The sequence below is a fragment of the Nothobranchius furzeri genome, chromosome 3, assembly GCF_043380555.1.
Source record: "Nothobranchius furzeri strain GRZ-AD chromosome 3, NfurGRZ-RIMD1, whole genome shotgun sequence".
Lineage (NCBI taxonomy): Eukaryota > Metazoa > Chordata > Actinopteri > Cyprinodontiformes > Nothobranchiidae > Nothobranchius > Nothobranchius furzeri.
The window spans coordinates 78,465,265-78,484,845 of record NC_091743.1 but is presented as its reverse complement, the minus strand read 5'-3'; the positions used below and the strand labels follow the sequence as shown (position 1 = coordinate 78,484,845).

Below are 19,581 nucleotides of genomic sequence, written 5' to 3'. Positions count from 1 at the left end.
GCAATTTATCCGGACGAAGCCCCTAGTAACAGGTCCGGACTTGTTACGGACAGGGTGGCTGCTTCAGACTGGTGAGGTAAAGTTCCGGACAAGAGGGAGGGGGAGGAGGAGGGGACCGGGGGACGCTGCGAACCACAGCAGCTCGCCTCCTACGGTACCGTCTAGACACGCGACGGAGCGCTTCACACCGCTTCAGTGATTCCTTTAACCATTGAGCTTCATCATCCAGGTCTCTTATGCGTCTTCGTGTGCGCAGAATTATGCGTAAGCGCCTCGTGATTTTTATCTTGAGAGGCGCTATAGAAATGATATTTTCTTCTTCTTCTTCTTAACATAAGTCTGATTCCCACCCCCCGCCACCGTCAGACATCTGGAACTTTCCCCTGCTGTGTGAACGCAGCCGAAAGGACAAGTTTCGGTACAAAAGTGGTGTGTCTGAAAACACAGTTCCGGTTAAAAACCGGATTGAATTGTCCGCAAATGTTCCAGAATGTCTGTCTGAAAAGGGCTTTATTTTCCAGCTCAAGAGAAGAAGAAGACAAACACTTTCTTTTTAATAAATCAGAAGAACTCTATTTTTAATAAGCTAATCAAAGTGTTAGTCCAATAACAAAATGTGAACCAATCTCTGAAATGACAATGTTATGATCAGTAGTTTTTAATAAGTAATATAACTTTAAACTAGCTGCACTAGACATTCTCATCCACGTAATGCTTAAAATCTCGTGACACATTTCCTTTTTCTGATCCAGTCAGAACCTTCCAGATCTGACGCGAGGCGTGGTTTTGTTGGTGCTTGGCAAACCCCCTCTTGTTGTCCTTTTTTGATTCGACGGTAAATCAAAACACCCAAATTATTAAACTATGCCCACGTCATCTTAACTTCAGTTCAAAGCGTTCTAGAGAAGTTATCGGAGTGGCCAATCCATAACTTTCTTCTTCAGCCGAAATAACCTAACGACAAGCTGGATTAAATCTGTTGCATGTTCCACCTGCTGCAACAGTTCCTTTCAGAATAAAAGCTGAACCATCACGAGTCCTTTTTGGGTCTCGCTAGATGCCAATAAACTGTCATGACCTGGGAGTATCTCAAGAGTGGTCTGGTCGGCAACCGCTGCCTTGCTACCGGCTTTGGTTCCAGAGAAGGTCAAGCTGGACCTCGACATTCCTGATCTAACAGGGACTTCCGCCAAGTGTACGTAGACCGACAGAATGGCGTCTCAGTGTGTGTTATAAATCTCCAAACCAAAGCTTCATCTTCACTCCCATCAGAACTAATCATTTCTCCGGATTTGCTGGTTCTGAACATATTTCACACATACACCATCCTCAGTCTTACTTCACCTAGTTACACCAAACACCTAGTGTTTAAAGTTAGTCTTGTTTAATTTGTTTAGTAATGAATCTTTAAACTTTTAAACTTGACTCTCTTTCTTTTGTCTCTGAGTTAATACGAAGTTGTTACATAATCCCTGCAACAAAAGGTTCCAGTCTTCTGGTTTAAATTATCCAAAGGTCCTTAAGATTGATTTCATATTTCCTATGGAATCTCACATTTCATGGTTCATTAAATAATATGTCAATTTAATCGTTACACAGTTGAATGTTATTTATTGTGGTATTAATCAAATATCAAATATATATTGAAAACGAAAATATATGTAATTAAAAATGTATTTAATGAATCATTAACTCATTCACTGCCAGCCGTTTCCTGATAAGAAAAGCCCTTCGCTGCCAGCGTTTTTCAGCATTTTCACAGTTTTTTTAAGAGTCACAGAACGTTGCACGCTAGGATGATTTCAACACCAAAATGATCAAAACAAAGCAGAGATTCACCTCTTACATCAGGAAGAATCAGCGTGTTTCGAGCTTTATCTGTTCTTTCATAATCCGTTGTTGAATTGTGATTGGCAGAAGCTTTTCCGGTTCGCGCCTCACTTTTTTTACAGCAGCGGCCCAAAACGATCTCCTAACACGTGGACTTTCTGCTTCCTGATCACGTGACGTGTGACGTATGCGGATGAAGATCAACTTTAGAGCTGGAATGTTTGTTCTCACGGTGCGGGGGCTCATTCCGATGCCCACACAGTAAAAAAAAAAAAATGCAAATGACGACTTTAGTCGTCAATGACAGTGAACGGTTGGATTTAAAATGATGACTTATGTTGTCAATGGTAGTTAAGGAGTTAAGCACTCAAAAGTATCGAAAGTTTGTACCGTTAAGTACCAGTATCGATTCCTAGGTACTGGAAATTGGTACTGTATTGATTCAAATGCCAAAGGTACCCATCCCTAGCTTTGGGGTATATGGCACACTGTTAGGGGGAATAAGTATTGAGCTGTCATTGCTGTGGCCATTTGCCATCTAGCACGTCAGATCCAACAAAGAAGAAGAAGAGAGAGGCCAAGCTGTCAACTGACCTCTACCTGGCGGTGAGTTGGCTTCGATGATGTGGAGGATGCCGGTCAGTCCTGTCAGGCCCAAATGTATTGTGAGTAGCTATAGCATTACTTATAACATTACTAATTACTAATAGAAATAGTGCAGAATGAAACTCGTAGACACAGAGGTTGTGTGTTTGAATCCTTGAAGATTCCACCACTCATCAGTCTTTAGAGGAAAACAAAGCCGAGGTGATTGAGTGATGTCGTTTATTAAATTATAGAGTTCACTGAAGGCCAAATGCACTGGGTTCTGCCGGGCTTCAGGGTTTACAGAAGAATAGGAAACAGGAAAGTTTTAGGACTTTGTCTAATCTCATCTAAGACGACTGACTAAGTCAATTAAACTTTAGGTTTTCATTATGTTGTCAGTTATAAGATGCAAGACCTAAAATAAGTTATAAAACAGAAATTCTAACCTTCATTTGTTCTCCATTTGCGTTTGTGTTTCATCGTTTTACAGCTATAAGAATTCTCTAAATATTGTTTATGAACATTTATTGTCTGATAGCGAGTGAACATCGACCTAAGCTGTTTCCATAGCAACGTAGTCCCATAAATGTGCATATGACCTGTGAGCGTTTTACAGTTTCTGTGAGTTCAGAAGGATGTTCCAGATGTTTGATCTCAAGAAGAAGACTTGGTTCCTCAGACTGAACCCAGAATCTCATGGTTCCTGCAGCTCAGAGTGTGACTGAGCCACCTGACTCATGTAGGCACTGCAGCAGCTGCTCGTTGGATATCGATGCCATGGCAACAGCACAAAACTGTGAGCTTACATAAAGAAGATCAGAGCCTCACCTGAGAGTCATCTCACTCTGACTCAGAACTCAGAACCAGGGCTGACTGAGTGAACTCCTCCAGCTGCTCCAGTCACCTCCTGACTTCCTGCTCAGTCTTCACTTCACATTCATGGCTCTCCTCACTCTTTATTTGGGCTTATATACACTGTAAAAGCCTGGATAAAGATCATCAGAAGAGTAAACCAGCTCAAACAGCAGAGTAATTCTACAGTCATGTAGTATGCCACAGAGTTTTCATTTCATTTACCCACATATTTCTGTGTTCATTTTAACAATAATCTGAAAGAAATCAACACTGAAAATGTAACACTGGCAGAAGAATACATTTTTGGCAGAAAATACAAAATCTGAGAATTAAAGCTCAGATCCTACAAAAGCTGAAGAATAAAAACAAGGCAAGACCAGAAAAGTGGATCTTATTTCCTTCAACTCAAAGTTGCTTATATGAATCAGAGACTTTTTATTGTGTAGAAACAACAGGTAAGGTTGGATTTGTCACCATGCTGGTGTAAAGCAGCTGTAATCACACCAGATTCTCTCCTCCACACGTCTCCTACGTTGCTGTCAGGAGCTCCAGATCTGCTGAGTTTGTGTGGGAGCTGCAGTGGGTTGCTGTTTCTTACATTTTCATTATTTAGTGTAATCAGAACATGCAGATCTGCTCCAAAAGGTTCACAGCTTCTTCAAAACCAACACCGAGCAAAAGCCTGCTGGAGGCGCCAGCAAGGACATCGGAACAAAAACTAGAAAAACAACTTTTCACCTCCAACAGATTTAGAACTGACAAGGGAAAAGAGGTCTGGCAGGTCTGTCATCGATCATTCAACATTGTAGCGATATCGGCTTTTTGATATCCAACTGAGTCTAACTCTTCATTAATTTATATATGCAGGTTTCCCCTCTTACAAACGAAAAACTAACATCACTTAAACTTAAACTTCAAACATTATACCTGCAACACACGACAACTGCTTAGAAACACTAACACAACATTTGAATAACATTGACGACACAGGCAACATAAAGTTCACTTATGAGTCAGAAACAGGTGGCAGTATAGCATTTATGGACATGAAAATAACCAGGCAGACCCGACATAGGAAACCAACACACAGACCAATATTTATTATGGACACCAGAACACCCTGCCATACACAAAATGTCAGTAATCAGAACATTATATCACAGAGCAAACATGGTAACAGAAGAAAGAGATCGTAAACAAGAGGACAAACACATACAACACGCTTTAAAGACCTGCGCATACCCAACATGGGCAATAAACAAAGGAAAACAACAAACAACAACAGAAAGAAAAGAACAACCTAAGCAAAGATCCAGAAACCCAGAAAGACAAGAACCAAAACCAGTGATAATCCTACCATACGTCAAAGGCATAACAGAAAAAATAAGAGCAACAATGAAAAAACACAACATAAACACACCAACAAAACCATACACAACAGTTAGAAACAGACTAGTACACCCAAAAGACAAGATACCAGCTGGACATAAATGTGGAGTCGTTTACGAAATCCCATGCAAACTCTGCAATAAAACATACATGGGAGAAACCGGACACCAACTCAACACACGAACAATAGAACATAGAAAGGAGTGCGAGAGAGAAACAAGTCAAAGACACACAAGAGCAGCACAATGAGGCAAAAAGCACAATAAAGAAGTCAGCCGTAACAGATCGCTGCATAAGAGAAAACCATGTAATGGACTGGGACAACACAAGGATCATAAACACCGAACAACAGAAATACAAAAGATGGATAAAGGAAGCTATAAAGATAAGGAGACGTGGATGTGGGACCATGAACAGAGACGATGGAGTTTACTCATTGGATCGTGCATGGGACAGCATCATCGGAGAGGGGAGAGCGGGCAGCAGAGGGCGGCAATGTCCTCTGCTGCCCACGGATAAACGGAGTAGGAAGTGACGCCACCATCAGCATCAGCTCTGAAGATGTTTGCAGCCGCAAACAAAACCGTCAGCACGGTAAAGAGAAACCTTATCTGTGTTTTAAAAAAAGAACCAAAAATGGAATTAGAAGACAAACACAGCAAGAACGTACAAAAGATACTTGAATTCAAGTTGTGCCAAAGGAAATATCTCAAAAACTAAACTTTGGACCTGTCAAATTCTAACATTTTGAGTGAGAAGACTTTGATGTAGAATATGCCTATGGTATGTGTCATTAAATAGTTAAAAACCCTACAGATCAATTCTGTTACGCCTCAATGTCAATATCAGACGTCCCTGGTCTAATGATGGACAAACTGCTGGATATTTCCCTTCTGATCCAAGGATCCTTGTCAGTTCTGTAGAGTTAGTATGTTCTCTCTGTAGATGGCTGGGATGTAAAGTGTCATGCCTCTAAGAAATCCATCATAGATACATATCTAACAGTTAGCTAGCCAAAGGGGTCGGGTGCTTTGTGTGTTGGGTGGTAGCCGAAGGCAGGGACCTTGGTGGTCTGATCTTCAACTACAAAATCTAGCTCTTGGTATGTGAAATGCCCCCTCTCTGGTGGGGAAAGAGCCAGAGTTGGTGGTTGAGGTTTAAAGGTTCTAGATATAGTTGGACTCACGTCAACACATGGCTCCGGAAGCAGTTTCCTTGAAAGGGGTTGGATTTTCTAACTCTCTGGAGTTGCTCCCACTGAGAGGTGCTGAGCAGGGGTGGGCATACTTGTTGCCTCCCATCTTGGTGCCTGTACGCTGGAGTTTACCCCGGAGAACAAGAGGCTAGCCTCCCTCCATCTTCGTGTGGGGGGGCAGGTCCTGACTGTGGTTTGTGCTTATGCACCCAACTGCAGCTTGGACTACCCACCATGTTTGGATTCCTTGGAGGGGGTTCTGGAGAGCACTCCTTCAAGTGACTCCCTCATTCTGCTGAGAGACTTTACCACTCATGTGGGCAACAACAGTGTGACCTGGAGAGGTGTGGTTGGGAGGAATGGCCCCCCGTGATCTGAATCAGAGTGGTGTTTTGTTATTGAACTTCTGTGCTCATCATGGATTGTCCATAACAAACATCATGTTCAAGCATAAAGGTGTCCATATGTGCTCTTGGCACCAGGATACCTTAGGCCGCAGTTCGATTATTGACTTTGTTGTCGTTTCATCTGATCTGCGGTTGCATGTCTTGAACACTCGGGTGAAGAGAGGGGTGGAGCTCTCAACTGACCACTACCTGGTGGTGAGTTGGCTTTGATGATGGGGAGGAAGTCAGTCAGACCTGGCAGGCCCAAGATCCACCCGGAGTTCCTTAAGGCTCTGGATGTTGTTGAGCTGTGCTGGTTGACACGGCTTTGCAGTATCACGTGGAAATTGGGGACAGTTGTACTGGATGGACAGACTGGGGTGGTGGTCCCTCTATTTAAAAAGGGGGACCACAGCGTGTGTTCCAACTACAGGGGGTCACATTTCTGAGCCTCCCTGGTAAGGTCTATTCAGGGGTTCTGGAAAGGAGGGTCCTTTGGATTGTTGAACTTCAGATTCAGGAGGAACAATGTGGTTTTTATTGTGGCCATGGAACAGTGGACCAGCTCTATACCCTTAGAGGGATCTTGGAGGGGGCGTGGGAGATTGCCCAACCAATCTACATGTGTTTTGTAGATTTGGAGAAGGCGCTGTATGACCGGGGTCAGAGCTTGGTCCGCATTGCTGGCAGTGAGTCGAAACCAGGAGCCGAGACCAGGGGAGTCTTGGGGGGCCAGCGACGGATGAGGACCGGACTGGCGGTGATTGCTGCCGATGACCAGCCTGTAGGCTGAAGGAACGAAGGCTCTGGACGAGGAGGCTGAAGGGACGAAGGCCCTGGACGAGGAGGTTGAAGGGACAAAAACTCTGGACGAGGAGGATGAAGAGACGAAGGCTCTGGATAAGGAGGAGGAAGGAACGTAGACTCTGGAGGGGACGTAGACTCTGGAGACAGAGGGGACGACGACTCTGGTGGATGATCAAGGGACGCTGGAGGAAGAGGAGGATGATGAAGGGATGATGACTCTGGGGGATGATGAAGGGACGATGACTCTGGGGGGTGATGAAGGGACGATGACTCTGGGGGGTGATGAAGGGATGATGACTGGAGGGTGATGAAGGGACGATGACTCTGGAGGGTGATGAAGGGACGATGACTCTGGAGGGTGATGAAGGGACGCTGGAGATGGGGACTCGGCTGGAGATGGCTGCAGGGAAGACTCTGGACAAGGCTGCAGCGAAGACTCTGGACGAGGCTGCAGCGAATATTCTGGAGAAGAAGACACTGGGTATTCTGAAGATGAAGACCCAGCAGGTGTAGACCCTGCAGGCGTAGACCCTGCAGGCGTAGGCCCTGCAGGCACAGACACAGCAGGGATAGACACTGTAGGCGTAGACTGGGACACTGCAGGCGTAGACTGGGACACTGCAACAGGCTGGACCGGAGCATCTTGGGCAGGCTGGACCGGAGTCTCTTGGGCAGGCTGGACTGGGACCTCTTTGGCAGGCTGGACTGGAGCGTCCCGGACAGGCTGGACCGGGACCGCCTGGACTGGGACCGCCACTAGTCGAGGATGCGGAGCATCCTCTGGGACCACCGCCGGAACTGGATGCGGAATGTCCTCTGGGACCACCGCTGGAACTGGATGCGGAGCGTCCTCTGGGACCACTGCCGGGCCTGGATGCGGAGCGTCCTCTAGGACCACCGCCGGAACCGGATGCGGAGCGTCCTCAGGGACCACCGCCGGAACTGGATGTGGAGCGTCCTCTGGGACCACTGCGGATCCTGGATGCGGTGATGACGGGTGGGGCTCGTGCTGAGCTTGTCGAGCCGGAAACGCCTGGGCTGATGATGTCGCTCCGCCCTCAGGGCGCTGCTGGCGACGATGGCAACGTCATCGTCGAGAGGAGGTAGAGGTGCTGCTTTCGGGACCAGGCGAAGGTGTGGTGGTTTGGCCCATCAGAGGTGCTGAGATGGCGCCAACAGGTTCAGGGGAGAAGGAGATGAAGCCGGTTCTGAGAGTTTGGACCAAAGCAGGCTGGAGTCTCTGAGCAGAAGGAGGAGACATGGAGGAGGAAGTGGCAGGAATGACTGGTGGAGGAGGGTCACGACCAAAGGCTCGTAGCAGTTTTTTGGTAAAGTCCCAGAAAAACACAGTTCTGACTGGGTGCATCTCCAGGTAATCTGCTGCCCACTCCAGAGGTCCATCCCTCAAACACAGCACCATGAAGGAGACCTTATTGAACTCAGAGGAAGTCATGTCCAGGTTATGAGCGCTGTCCTGAATAAAATCCCAACAGGTGTCCGGGTCTCCATGGTATGCATACATACACCGGGATGTTGGTGAACCTGGAGGTTCTGCTGGGTCCTGGTATGGTCGGTTCATTCTGTCAGGTTCAGAGCAGGAGGAGTAGGACCCAAGATGCAGAACACCAGATGACACGAAGCAGGAGCGATTGAAAAAGTAAAATCCTTTATTTAGGATGTAGCCAATTAAATAACAGTGCTGGAAACAAGACTGAGAACTAAACCTAGAGAAGTAAAACCAAAACAGAAGCTAATTTAAGAGCACAGACCTACTGACAACCAGGGAGGGACCAAAACAATGCTGACTCAAGACAATGAACTGACAAACTCTGAGGGACAAGACAGGGCTTTTAAACACAGAGGGAGGTAATCAGGGGAACAGGAGGAGTGAGAGGGAGGACTGGTGAAATCAATTAACTAAATGGGAAGGGAAAACCAAGCAGAGGGGAAGATAACCATAACCTATAAACTCTCTAAGTAAATAATAAACCTAAAAGACTAAGTGCACATGAGACTAATTAACAAGTGGGGAAGGGCACGAACACTAAAGGGGACTAATAAAATTAAAAGCTGAACCTATAGAAAAACTACAGAGGGGTAACCAGGGGAGACCAAAGGGAGCTGGGAAACAACAGGAGACACATGAGAACGCAGAGGATGAACAGGAGGGGGCTGGGGACCAAAGGGGACAGGGCAGTACCCACCCCCAAGGACAGATACCAGACGCACAAAACCAGAAACCGAAGACAGGGACAAACAGGACACAAGCAACCACAGGGTGGGAGGAGAGGGACCAAAAAGAAAATGACCCACAAGGGCGGGCGAGGGGGGACCAAAAACACAGACACCCCTAAACGACCAAAAAGCAAAAACAGGGTCAGGAGCAAACAGAACAGGAGACTGGAGACGGGAAACACAGGGGCCACGACAGTCTGGGGGGCTGGCGACGGGGGACCAGGAGCTGGGACCAGGGGAGTCTGGGCGGCCGGCAACGGGAAAGCAGGAGCCGAGACCAGGGGAGTCTTGGGGGTTGGCGACGGATGAGGACCGGACTGGCGGTGATTGCTGACGATGACCGGCCTGGAGTCAGAGGGGAGGAAGATACTGGAGGCTGAAGGGATGAAGGCTCTGGACGAGGAGGCTGAAGAAACGAAGGCTCTGGACGAGGAGGAGGAAGGGACGTAGACTCTGGCGGGGACGTGGACTCTGGAGACAGTGGGGACGACAACTCTGGTGGATGATGAAGGGACGCTGGAGGAAAAGGAGGATGATGAAGGGACAACGACTCTGGTGGATGATGAAGGGACGCTGGAGGGTGATGAAGGGACTATGACTCTGGTGGATGATGAAGGGACGCTGGAGGGTGATGAAGGGACTATGACTCTGGTGGGGATGAAGGGATGCTGGAGGAAGAGGAAGATGATGAAGGGCGCTGGAGGAAGAGGAGGATGATGACTGGAGGGTGCTGGAGGAAGAGGAGGATGATGACTGGAGGGTGCTGGAGGAAGAGGAGGATGATGAAGGGGCACTGGAGGAAGAGGAGGATGATGAAGGGACGATGACTCTGGAGGGTGATGAAGGGATGCTGGAGACGAAGACTCGGCTGGAGACGGCTGCAACGAAGACTCTGGATGAGGCTTGTGTTGGGGGGCCCCTAGCCCTGACCGCCGGCACCCCTCTGTTAATGCCCCAATATTCTTATTACCAACCTGTAGCCGCAGACGGGATTGGACACGCGCACTTCTCATTACCATAATTCTTGAACCATTCAAGATATCATTAAAATTCTGAAAGTGTTGAAAAGATTAAAAATGGGGCTTTTCGTGCATATACAATACATTATGGTAGCCACCAGGATTCCCTGTCTTGAGCACAACAAATCACAACACAGATTCAGAGACGTACTGAGTTTGTATCCAAAATGCTCCGTTTTATAATTTTTGAATGGCTGATTAGATTGAAAAAAATCCAGTGGTTCCTAAAGGTACATAAAAGCAGGTTTCTAATGATCTATAGCATGAAGCAATAAGAGTTATGTAACATATCGCTACAAGGGGAAATCTTGCTGTACAGCCTGATTGAAACGGAGCGCAGCTCCGCGGTGAAAGCGGATAACGGAACAGGGAAGCTAATTAGCATAAAAAGCCAGCATGAAATTATGGAAATGCCTCAAAGAAAATCAACACAATCTATTAGGTGACCCAGAAGGCTTATACCTGAATCCTGTGACCACAAAAGGACAGATCTACAGTGAACCAGGGTATGAATGTTTGTTCAGTCTTTATTTTTTATTTGAACAGCCCTCAACTATTTGCTAATTGTAAGATTCAGCTTCTTTCCAGCATTATTTATCTTTTTACAATAAATAATTATTTTTGCTAAAACAAAACTTTTTGGTGTAGCAGTGCACGGTGTGCAAGAGAAGCAGCAGAGACAGCAGGTGAGCCCCTGCGCGTTGAGAGGCGGAGGCGACGCGCTGTGCCAGAGCATCGGTACTGACACCGGCAGTAAAATGAACATTTAACCAAATTGTGACGTTTACCGTCTTGCAATTTAACCTTCCCCTCACCCCATCCTAATATTAACCAGTTTGCGCATGCAAAGCTCTGATCGTTGACGCGCTCCAGACATCTGCGTCCTGAGCACGGTCACAGTAACATTATCAAATTAGGTGTTGCCGTCTCAAAAACAAATTTAACACGCGATCGTTCATGTCGGCTCATTTCCTTTAATGTTTTCTGTCTTTTATTTGTGCCTGATGCGTTTCGCTGCTGTGGAGCGGGGCGCATCACCTGTTTTGTCCTCCAGTAACACACCTTACCAGTGCGGCCGGAGCACACTCCGCTGTTTTTGCGGTCGGTAGATCTTTTAGAACTGCAGTTCAAAGGTAACTCATAAGGTGAATATAAATGAACCCAGGTAGCAGTTTTTCTTTAGGATTGAGAGGAGATGCAGGAAGATAATAAACAGACAGGACAGAAAAATAGTCAAATAAAAACAAGTTAGTTTTTGTACCTGGTGGTTGCAACAAACAGACACCATTGAAGGTAATCAGAAGTGAGGAACAGAAGACGAAATAATTATTTTAATTTTTAGAGCAGCAGGAACTCTGAGAGGCTGCAGGCGCATCAGTGATTTTGCGGCCGCTGCGCAGGGGGAGGGGGAGAGGGCTGATGTGGAGCAGTATAGATGCAGAAACTACCGTTGTTAAAAGAGATGTGTTCAACTTTGAAAATGTGGGCGCAATTTTAATTGTCAAAAACTCCTGCAAACCAGGCTGGAAGGGTTATAAACACAGATAAACATGGCCTCTCACTAGTATCTTTCAACCACCTACAACATGGCAAACTGGATGGACGCAGAGACCATGGAGCTTTTGGCCGTGCGAGCGGACGAACAGATTAGTCGCCTTTTTACAGGGACGGTGAGAGACAGCCAGCTTTTTGACAGAGTGGTGAAAACACAGCTGTGCGGGGCGTCAAGCAGGACAAAAAGCAGGCCACATCAAAGCTAAAGATCCTGAAAAATAAATTTCATCAGTCTGACGTGTCTTCCTTCTGATGCTGCATGCGCAACCCTGTACGTCACATGCGGGGGGACCGCCCAGTGACCTCCCTTTATCCCGTCTTTGTTTCAGAGGTGCCTGGTGGCAGTTTATTCTAGCTTCAGCTTTGCTACTATAAATGCCAAAATCCTCCCCAGGGAGCCGTGGAAAATCCCGTTTTGCAAACGCTATGGTCCTGTAAAAAAAGCTATAAACACATACAACCTAAAGACACACAAAAATGTATGTCATACACCCACTCACACTCCCCATGCACATCCTACTGACTCAGGTCAGTGATGAGAATGTTTTATTTCATGCAACATTTTATTATCATGGCATATTATTGTTCTTAGTGCAGGCTCCCTGTCTTCTCATCCAAGGTCTGTTTCTACAGCTGCATGTATCCAGCCAGTGTGCTGTGTTTGGGGAGAAGGGTAGCTAAGGGGAGGTGAGACAGGATGAGTGGAGGTTCTTCCTTTTGTTTTGTTAATGTGTGTGGATGTTGTGCTGGACTATAAAGATGTATGTATGCTTTCGTTCTTGGCTCGTTCTGTGGCATTCATAGAGTGAGACCAAAATGCTCTCCATGCCTTTGATGATAGATAATACAAAAGACAGAATCTTTCATTCGTCTCATCAGTTATGTGAAAAATTTTCCACAAATAACACAAGTCTGGAGGAGTTCTGCTGTGTGGTGGAGTTACTAATGCGAACCGTTAACTTCTACTAGCTGAGACATTCTCTGCTGTTTCCTGGACGCTAAACCAACAACAGCCTTCCCCGTCGTGAGTCAAGATGGGTGAGTCCATGAATGTTAGTGACAGTGTGATGTACACTCACCTAAAGGATTATAGGAACACCACACTAATACGGTGTTTGACCCCCTTTGACCTTCAGAACTGCCTTAATTCTACGTGGCGTTGATTCAACAAGGTGCTGAAAGCATTCTTTAGAAATGTTGGCCCATATTGATAGGATAGCATCTTGCAGTTGATGGAGATTTGTGGGATGCACATCCAGGGCACGAAGCTCCCGTTCCACCTCATCCCAAAGATGCTCTATCAGGTTGAGATCTGATGACTGTGGGGGCCGTTGTAGTACAGTGGACTCATTGTCATGTTCAAGAAACCAGTTAAAAACGATTGGAGCTTTATGACATGGTGCATTATCCTGCTGGAAGTAGCCATCAGAGGATGGGTACATGGTGGTTATGAAGGGATGGACATGGTCAGAAACAATGCTCAGGAAGCCCGTGGCATTTAAACCATGCCCAATTGGCACGAAGGGGCCTAAAGTGTGCCAAGAAAACTTCCCCCACACCATTTTACCACCCTCACCAGCCTGCACAGTGGTAACAAGGCATGATGGATCCATGTTCTCATTCGGTTTACACCAAATTCTGACTCTACTATTTGAATGTCTCAACAGAAATGGAGACTCATCAGACCAGGTAACATTGTTACAGTCTTCAACTGTCCAGTTTTGGTCAGCTGGTGCAAATTGTAGGCTCTTTTTCCTATTTGTAGTGGAGATGAGTGGCACCCGGTGGGGTCTTCTGCTGCTGTAGCCCATCCGCCTCAAGGTTGTGCGTGTTGTGGCTTCACAAATGCTTTGCTGCATTCCTCGGTTGTAACGAGTTGTTATTTCAGTCAAAGTTGCTCTTCTATCAGCTTGAATCAGTCGGCCCATTCTCCTCTGACCTCTAGCGTCAACAAGACATTTTTGTCCACAGGACTGCTGCATACTGGATGTTTTTCCCCTTTCACACCATTCTTTGTTAACCCTAGAAATGGTTGTGGGTGAAAATCCCAGTAACTGAGCAGATTGTGAAATACTCAGACCGGTCCGTCTGGCACCAACAAACATACTACGCTCAAAATATCTTAAATCACCTTTCTTTCCCATTCTGACCTTCAGTTTGGAGTTCAGGAGATTGTCTTGACCAAGACCACACCCCTAAATGCGTTGAAGCAACTGCCATGTGATTGGTTGATTAGATAATTGCATTAAGGAGAAGTTGAACAGGTGTTCCTAATAATCCTTTAGGTGAGTGTAGATCTGTCAAGCTTTTCTAATCCTAGAGTTTCACCGTCTATTTTCTATCAAAAGTTAATGCAGGAGATAGGTGTAGGAGACTATTTTCAAGTTCAGCCTGCATGAAAAACTCAGAATGACTGATTATAATCAGCAATATTAATTAAAACATGGTTTATCAGTGTTCCACGCCTTCAGGTAAATGTTGGTGGGAATAATTAAAGCCACAAAAGAAAATCTGATAAACAAGCCAAATTAAAACAATTTTCATGCCTCTTCACAATGTTCTAACATCATACAGCTATAAAAATACGGTGGAAATAAAAATTCCTAAATAATAAATAAATTGGTTCTCTCACATTTGTCTTAAAACCTCCACCAACAACACATTTCAGACCAAAAGCAACTATTGAGCTGAGCCGTCTGTGAGCTCCAAGAAAAGGAGCAGAAAATAGATTCTTTTGAGAGCATCAGAGGAAAATGACATTCTCCTGCTGAGTTCTGCTGCTGAAACAGAACCTTTTAGAACTCAGCTGTCAAACCGTCCTGGGCTTTGCTGATGAAGCAGCTCTGCTGCTGACAGCATCAATTACAGCCCGGCTCTGTTTCAGGAAACACTGAAACATCTGCACGTTACATGATGCACTCAAAGGCTTATTTCATGATTTCTATATTTATTCATGAAAAGATGACGTGAGGTCATAATTAAACCTTAGATGAGTGGATTGAGAACTCATTCATTTACATCGAGGATCTGGCCAAGAGGCAGCAGCAACATAGTTGTGGCTTTGTTTCCTCTGCAGATCTGATGGTCCTGTGTGGTTCTCCTGGTTCTGCTCCATCAGACTCCAGGCTGAACACTCTACGGTTCTGAAGTGACCCACACGAAGCGGCAGGAGTAGACATGATGCTACACATGTCAGTGTGTGAATTTGCCGCTTCTGGATCAGAACTTTTCTAAAGTGAGACGTTGGTTCAGGCTGAGGTCAGATCTGGATCTGGACTGTGTTCTAGTTCTGGTGAGATGTGTTCAGAGCGTGGTGTAGTGTGACAGTTTAGACAACCTGAAAAGGGTCTGTTGGGGGTGGATCTTCCATCTCCACCCAGAGCTCACTCAGCATCATCCGGTCCTGAAGGCTGACCCAGTTTCACCTCGTGGTGCTGCTCCGGTCTTACAGCAGCTGTGTTGAAATCTTTGGGCCTCCTGATACCAAGGTTCTGATGCTCACAAGGAGCAAGGATGTTTCAGCCTCTTGTATCAGAATCAGTACTGGTTTTTGTCTGGACTCTGACTGGACCAGTGGCGGTTCTACATGGAATTACTCCCTGGGCGAGGCCCCCTTTGAGCGCCCCCCCCCCCCCCACCACCACCACCTGCACGCACACACGCATGTTTTCTACAAACAGGCATGTTTTGTTAGAACTACTATTGAACACTCATTTTTCTAAGTTGCACATATTTACATTAAAGAGCAAGTCACTCCAAATCAACATTTTTTTCCTGATAAACTATATAAATGAGTGTCTGATCGTGCTGCAGACATGTGTAGTCAATAATTCGGCACTTTAGTGCATCTTAAATGTTCTGCCTAAAACTGTCAGTGTTGCACCGTCGTCAGGTAAAAACTCAGCACTGCATTTGAATTTAAATCTGCCGTCGCTATTGGCTAAGAGGCACACTATGATGTTAGATGGTACATTATGATGTTACAATGTCGTGAGTGTGTGTATTTGTTAGTGGCTCCACCCTCTCGGTCTGCTTTACAGCATTTGTTGCATTTTTCAAACAGGAAGTGGGAGTTGAGTAAGAATCTGGTAGGGGGTGACTTGCTATGAAGCTGTCAGAATGTAAAAAAACAAACAATAACTAAAAATTAAGAATATATGAACATAATATATAATAAATATTCTAAATAGCAAAAATATTTCACACATAACAAACTAAAGATAATCACTACAGCATTGCACTTAGAACAGAAAACACAAACTAAAATTAAAACCTAATCTTGATGCAAAGTCATCAATAATGTCATCACATGAAATCTGCTCCCCTACTGAGTGATTGATACTAATCAGAGCCAGGTTAGTGAGCCGCCCCTGAAACATAGGTGACCTCAGGTATGACTTGATCAAGTTTTGAAAAGCTCCTCTCAGCTTGAGCCACAGTGACTAGGATAGATCTCCAATAGATCTTTATCATGATCCATAATATTTTAGAATTGCCTCTGAAATTGTAATTTAAACTGACATAAACCTGTAGACTACCAAAAATGCCAACTTTTACAGAACAAATCATGTAAAAAATAATCAGTGCAGCCATCTGCAATAAATAAACAGGAGAGTTAGTGGTGACTGGGGAGTTTTCTTCTGCTTGTAGAGTTGTTTTATTTATTATTATGTAAACATGATCAACATGTGTTTGTTGTTGTTCAGGCAGGCCACAGGCTGCAGCGAGCATTTAACAAATCCTAGTTTGAATCAGTAAAAAATTATTGAAGGAATTTTTTTGAACAATTTGAATATTCGTTTCAATATTTCAGCCCTATTAGCTCTGTTAGCAATTAGTTGACCGAATTTAACCGTTAAAATCCCAGTTAACTGGTTAAAAAATGTAAAACATGCATCATGAGAGCGTACATACCTTTATCTTTCTCCTCTTTTTTCTTTATTATTCCTGAATGGGGCACCTGGTGGTTTTAGCCTTTTTATGTTCATCTCTTCTGTTTGGCTCCTGACTCAATAAGTTTCCTTTAGTCAGGACTAAACAATTAGACCTTGATGGGGGGGTGACCACAAAATCGTTTTGTTTTTCCTTTTTTTATTTGGTCATTTCACACAATTCAGAAAAACCTGAAAGAATGATAGGCCTGTGTTTATGATATTATGACTGAAATGTGCGTTAACTGGAAGAACATCAAGATGTGATTGACTTTAGCCATGTTAACACAGTTGATTCAGCCCCTACCCACTCATTTGATTTGGACCCACCCAGAGGTGAATTCCCCCGCCGCACCCCTCCCCTTCCTCTTCTTCATACACACACACGGTGCACGTGAACGTTCTCAGTCAGCAGGAGCGCCTGCAGCAGCAGGGGGCGCCAACTTGCTGTTTCCCAGCCAGACACTGTGATATGACAGATGAGTAGAAAACCTCGGTGCGGCGCAGATTTCTTTCTTTTTTATTTTTTTACTCAGCGCTTGTGCGCCCCTTTTGTGTCATGAAAAAATGCCGCCCCGGGCAACTGCCCTGTCTGCCCGTGCCTAAAACCGCTACTGGACTGGACTACTACAGAATCCTGGTGGTGTTGTAGATCAGTTGCTGGATCATGGTTCTGTTCTTTGTCCAGGTTTGACAGAGTGGGACTCCAGAGGAGTTCCTGGTGGAGTTCTGTTGGGTCAGAACCAGCCCAGACCATCATCCCGCACCACTGTGCTGACAGCTAGGATCAGCTGTTGGTGCTGCAGTGCATTCTGGGTAAACCTCATTAGCGCAGAGGCTTTCTGGTTCGTTCAGGTGAAACTTTACCAACCTGAGCTGTCTGACCTTTGACCTGCTAACAGAGACCTGTAGAAGCTTAGATGGAGCTCATTTTCATGAGTGTTGACCACTGAGAAAACCTGCTGGATTCTGTCTTCAGATGACCCTTGACCCTGCCCAGCTTGACCAGCAGCAAGTTGATTGTCTGAGGTCATTGCTGATGCCTTTCCTCCTTGTGTTAACACACACCTGTATGCTCCGGGGCCGACTGAAATCCTCCTAGTGGATCCTGAACCTCTGGAAGCTGCAGATAGACTCGGCTTCTCTGTTTGGGCTCATTTTCCATTTTCCAGGTAATCATGTTGATGGGCAGGTTTTCTAATAAAACCCAGCAGGCCCTTTTAGTCCTGATGTTTGGAACATGTTCTGTTAGGTTTGGGTCAAATGGAATCAGGACGGTTGCGTAAGAGTCCTCAGAAACATGAGTGGCCAGAGAGCAGATCGATGGTGGCCGATGAAGTCTAGAAAACACATTTTATCTATTGAAACTGAATCTGGAGCATAAACATTTAAAACATTCATATCCATCTAAAATAAGCAGCGCTAACAGTAAACATGATCACAGCAAAGGGCTCATTACCAACTTTTATAAATGTCAACAGGAAATGTCACCTGCCACCTGAACAGCAGCACACCTCGCTCATCGCTCTAACAAGCTTCCCAGATCCCCAACAGCCCAACTTTCATCAAATACCTGAACCGTTTAGCACGTAACAAGCTGTCGAACCTCGCTGGAGGACCAGACAGGTTCAACACCTCAGCCTTCTAACAAATTTAGGTCAAAGATCAAACAGCAGAGGTTTATACTGTAGATAGAAACCAGAGTTTAATGAAAATTAGAATCAAACAAAAACCCTTTTAGCCGACCTGATTTGTGCGGAATTAAAGGTTTGTGTTTCTGCATCAAACAGCTTCAGAACATCTCAGAGCAGTTTGATCCAGAGAAATTCTTCAGCAGCTCCCTACTGCTGGTACTCCATCCCAGGTTCTCCTCCAGCTGGATGCTCAGGAAGCTGAACACCAGTTCCCTCTCTATTCCAGCCCCACCCTCCCAGGATCCCCATGGTGAGTGGCTGGAAGGATGATCTTGTTCTTTATGAAGTCAAAAACAAGCTCCTATGTTTTAGAGGTGTGGAGGAGCAGGCTTTAGACTTGGCACCACTGAGACACCCACTCCTCCTAGTCTCTGTAGACCAGGGGGATCAAACTCAAATGCACACTGGGCCGAAATGAAGAACTGGGACGAAGTCGCGGGCCAAACTCTCTATTTTTTTTTTAAGTGACAGCAAATGTGCACGTTTTCCTTTATCTACAGAAACGTACGGTTAAACCTTTTCATTTGGAAAACACAAACACTTCGTGATGGCAGAAGGTAATGTGCTACAGGATGAAAGTTTCTCAGGTTGATGGGGCAACAGGGCATTTTCATGTCTGTGGTTACAACACTCCGAACTTTAAACTTACATTCACATGAGTCATGAAGCCACAATAGTTCCAAATCTCTTACTGGGTCAACACCCAGATTGGAAATCCATGCAGCTGAAGCCACGCCCTCCCCCGGCCCAGCTCATTGATTACCTGTCAGTGCGAGGAAAGAAAGAGCTTTCCAGGCTGGGAGACAGAACTGGCATTACAACCGACCAATACAACCAATGAAGCACTACACATGATAAAACAACACAGGTAGATGTAGTCATATAGGTCATAAAAACAATATAAAAAAACTGCGAGTCCAAGATGGAACCACAGCATGATAATCCACAGATCTAAAATTAAACATTCAAGGTGGAAAGAAGGGTTGATAAAGTATGACTTAATGGTTTATGGTTCAGGAGTTAAAGGCCGGGGAGAAGAAGTGTGTTTTAATGATTTAAAAATGGCAACAGAGGCCAGAGGTAGTGAGTTTCAACATT

The 19,581-nt window shown here is 45.3% G+C and overlaps 1 protein-coding gene across 1 annotated transcript; it reads right to left on the bottom strand.

Moving 5' to 3' along the window:
- Positions 1-7,222: 7,222 nt before the first annotated feature.
- On the bottom strand, positions 7,223-12,367 carry LOC139068955 (proline-rich protein 36-like). Its single transcript, XM_070549802.1, has 11 exons — positions 12,351-12,367; positions 12,134-12,290; positions 11,888-11,898; positions 11,372-11,424; positions 10,767-10,773; positions 10,403-10,415; positions 9,445-10,259; positions 9,142-9,400; positions 8,875-8,879; positions 8,176-8,774; positions 7,223-8,064 (listed from the first exon to the last, which is right to left on the bottom strand). Exons 1-11 carry the CDS (start codon positions 12,365-12,367, stop codon positions 7,223-7,225), a joined length of 2,778 nt encoding a protein of 925 aa, XP_070405903.1.
- Between the last annotated feature and the right edge of the window lie 7,214 nt (positions 12,368-19,581).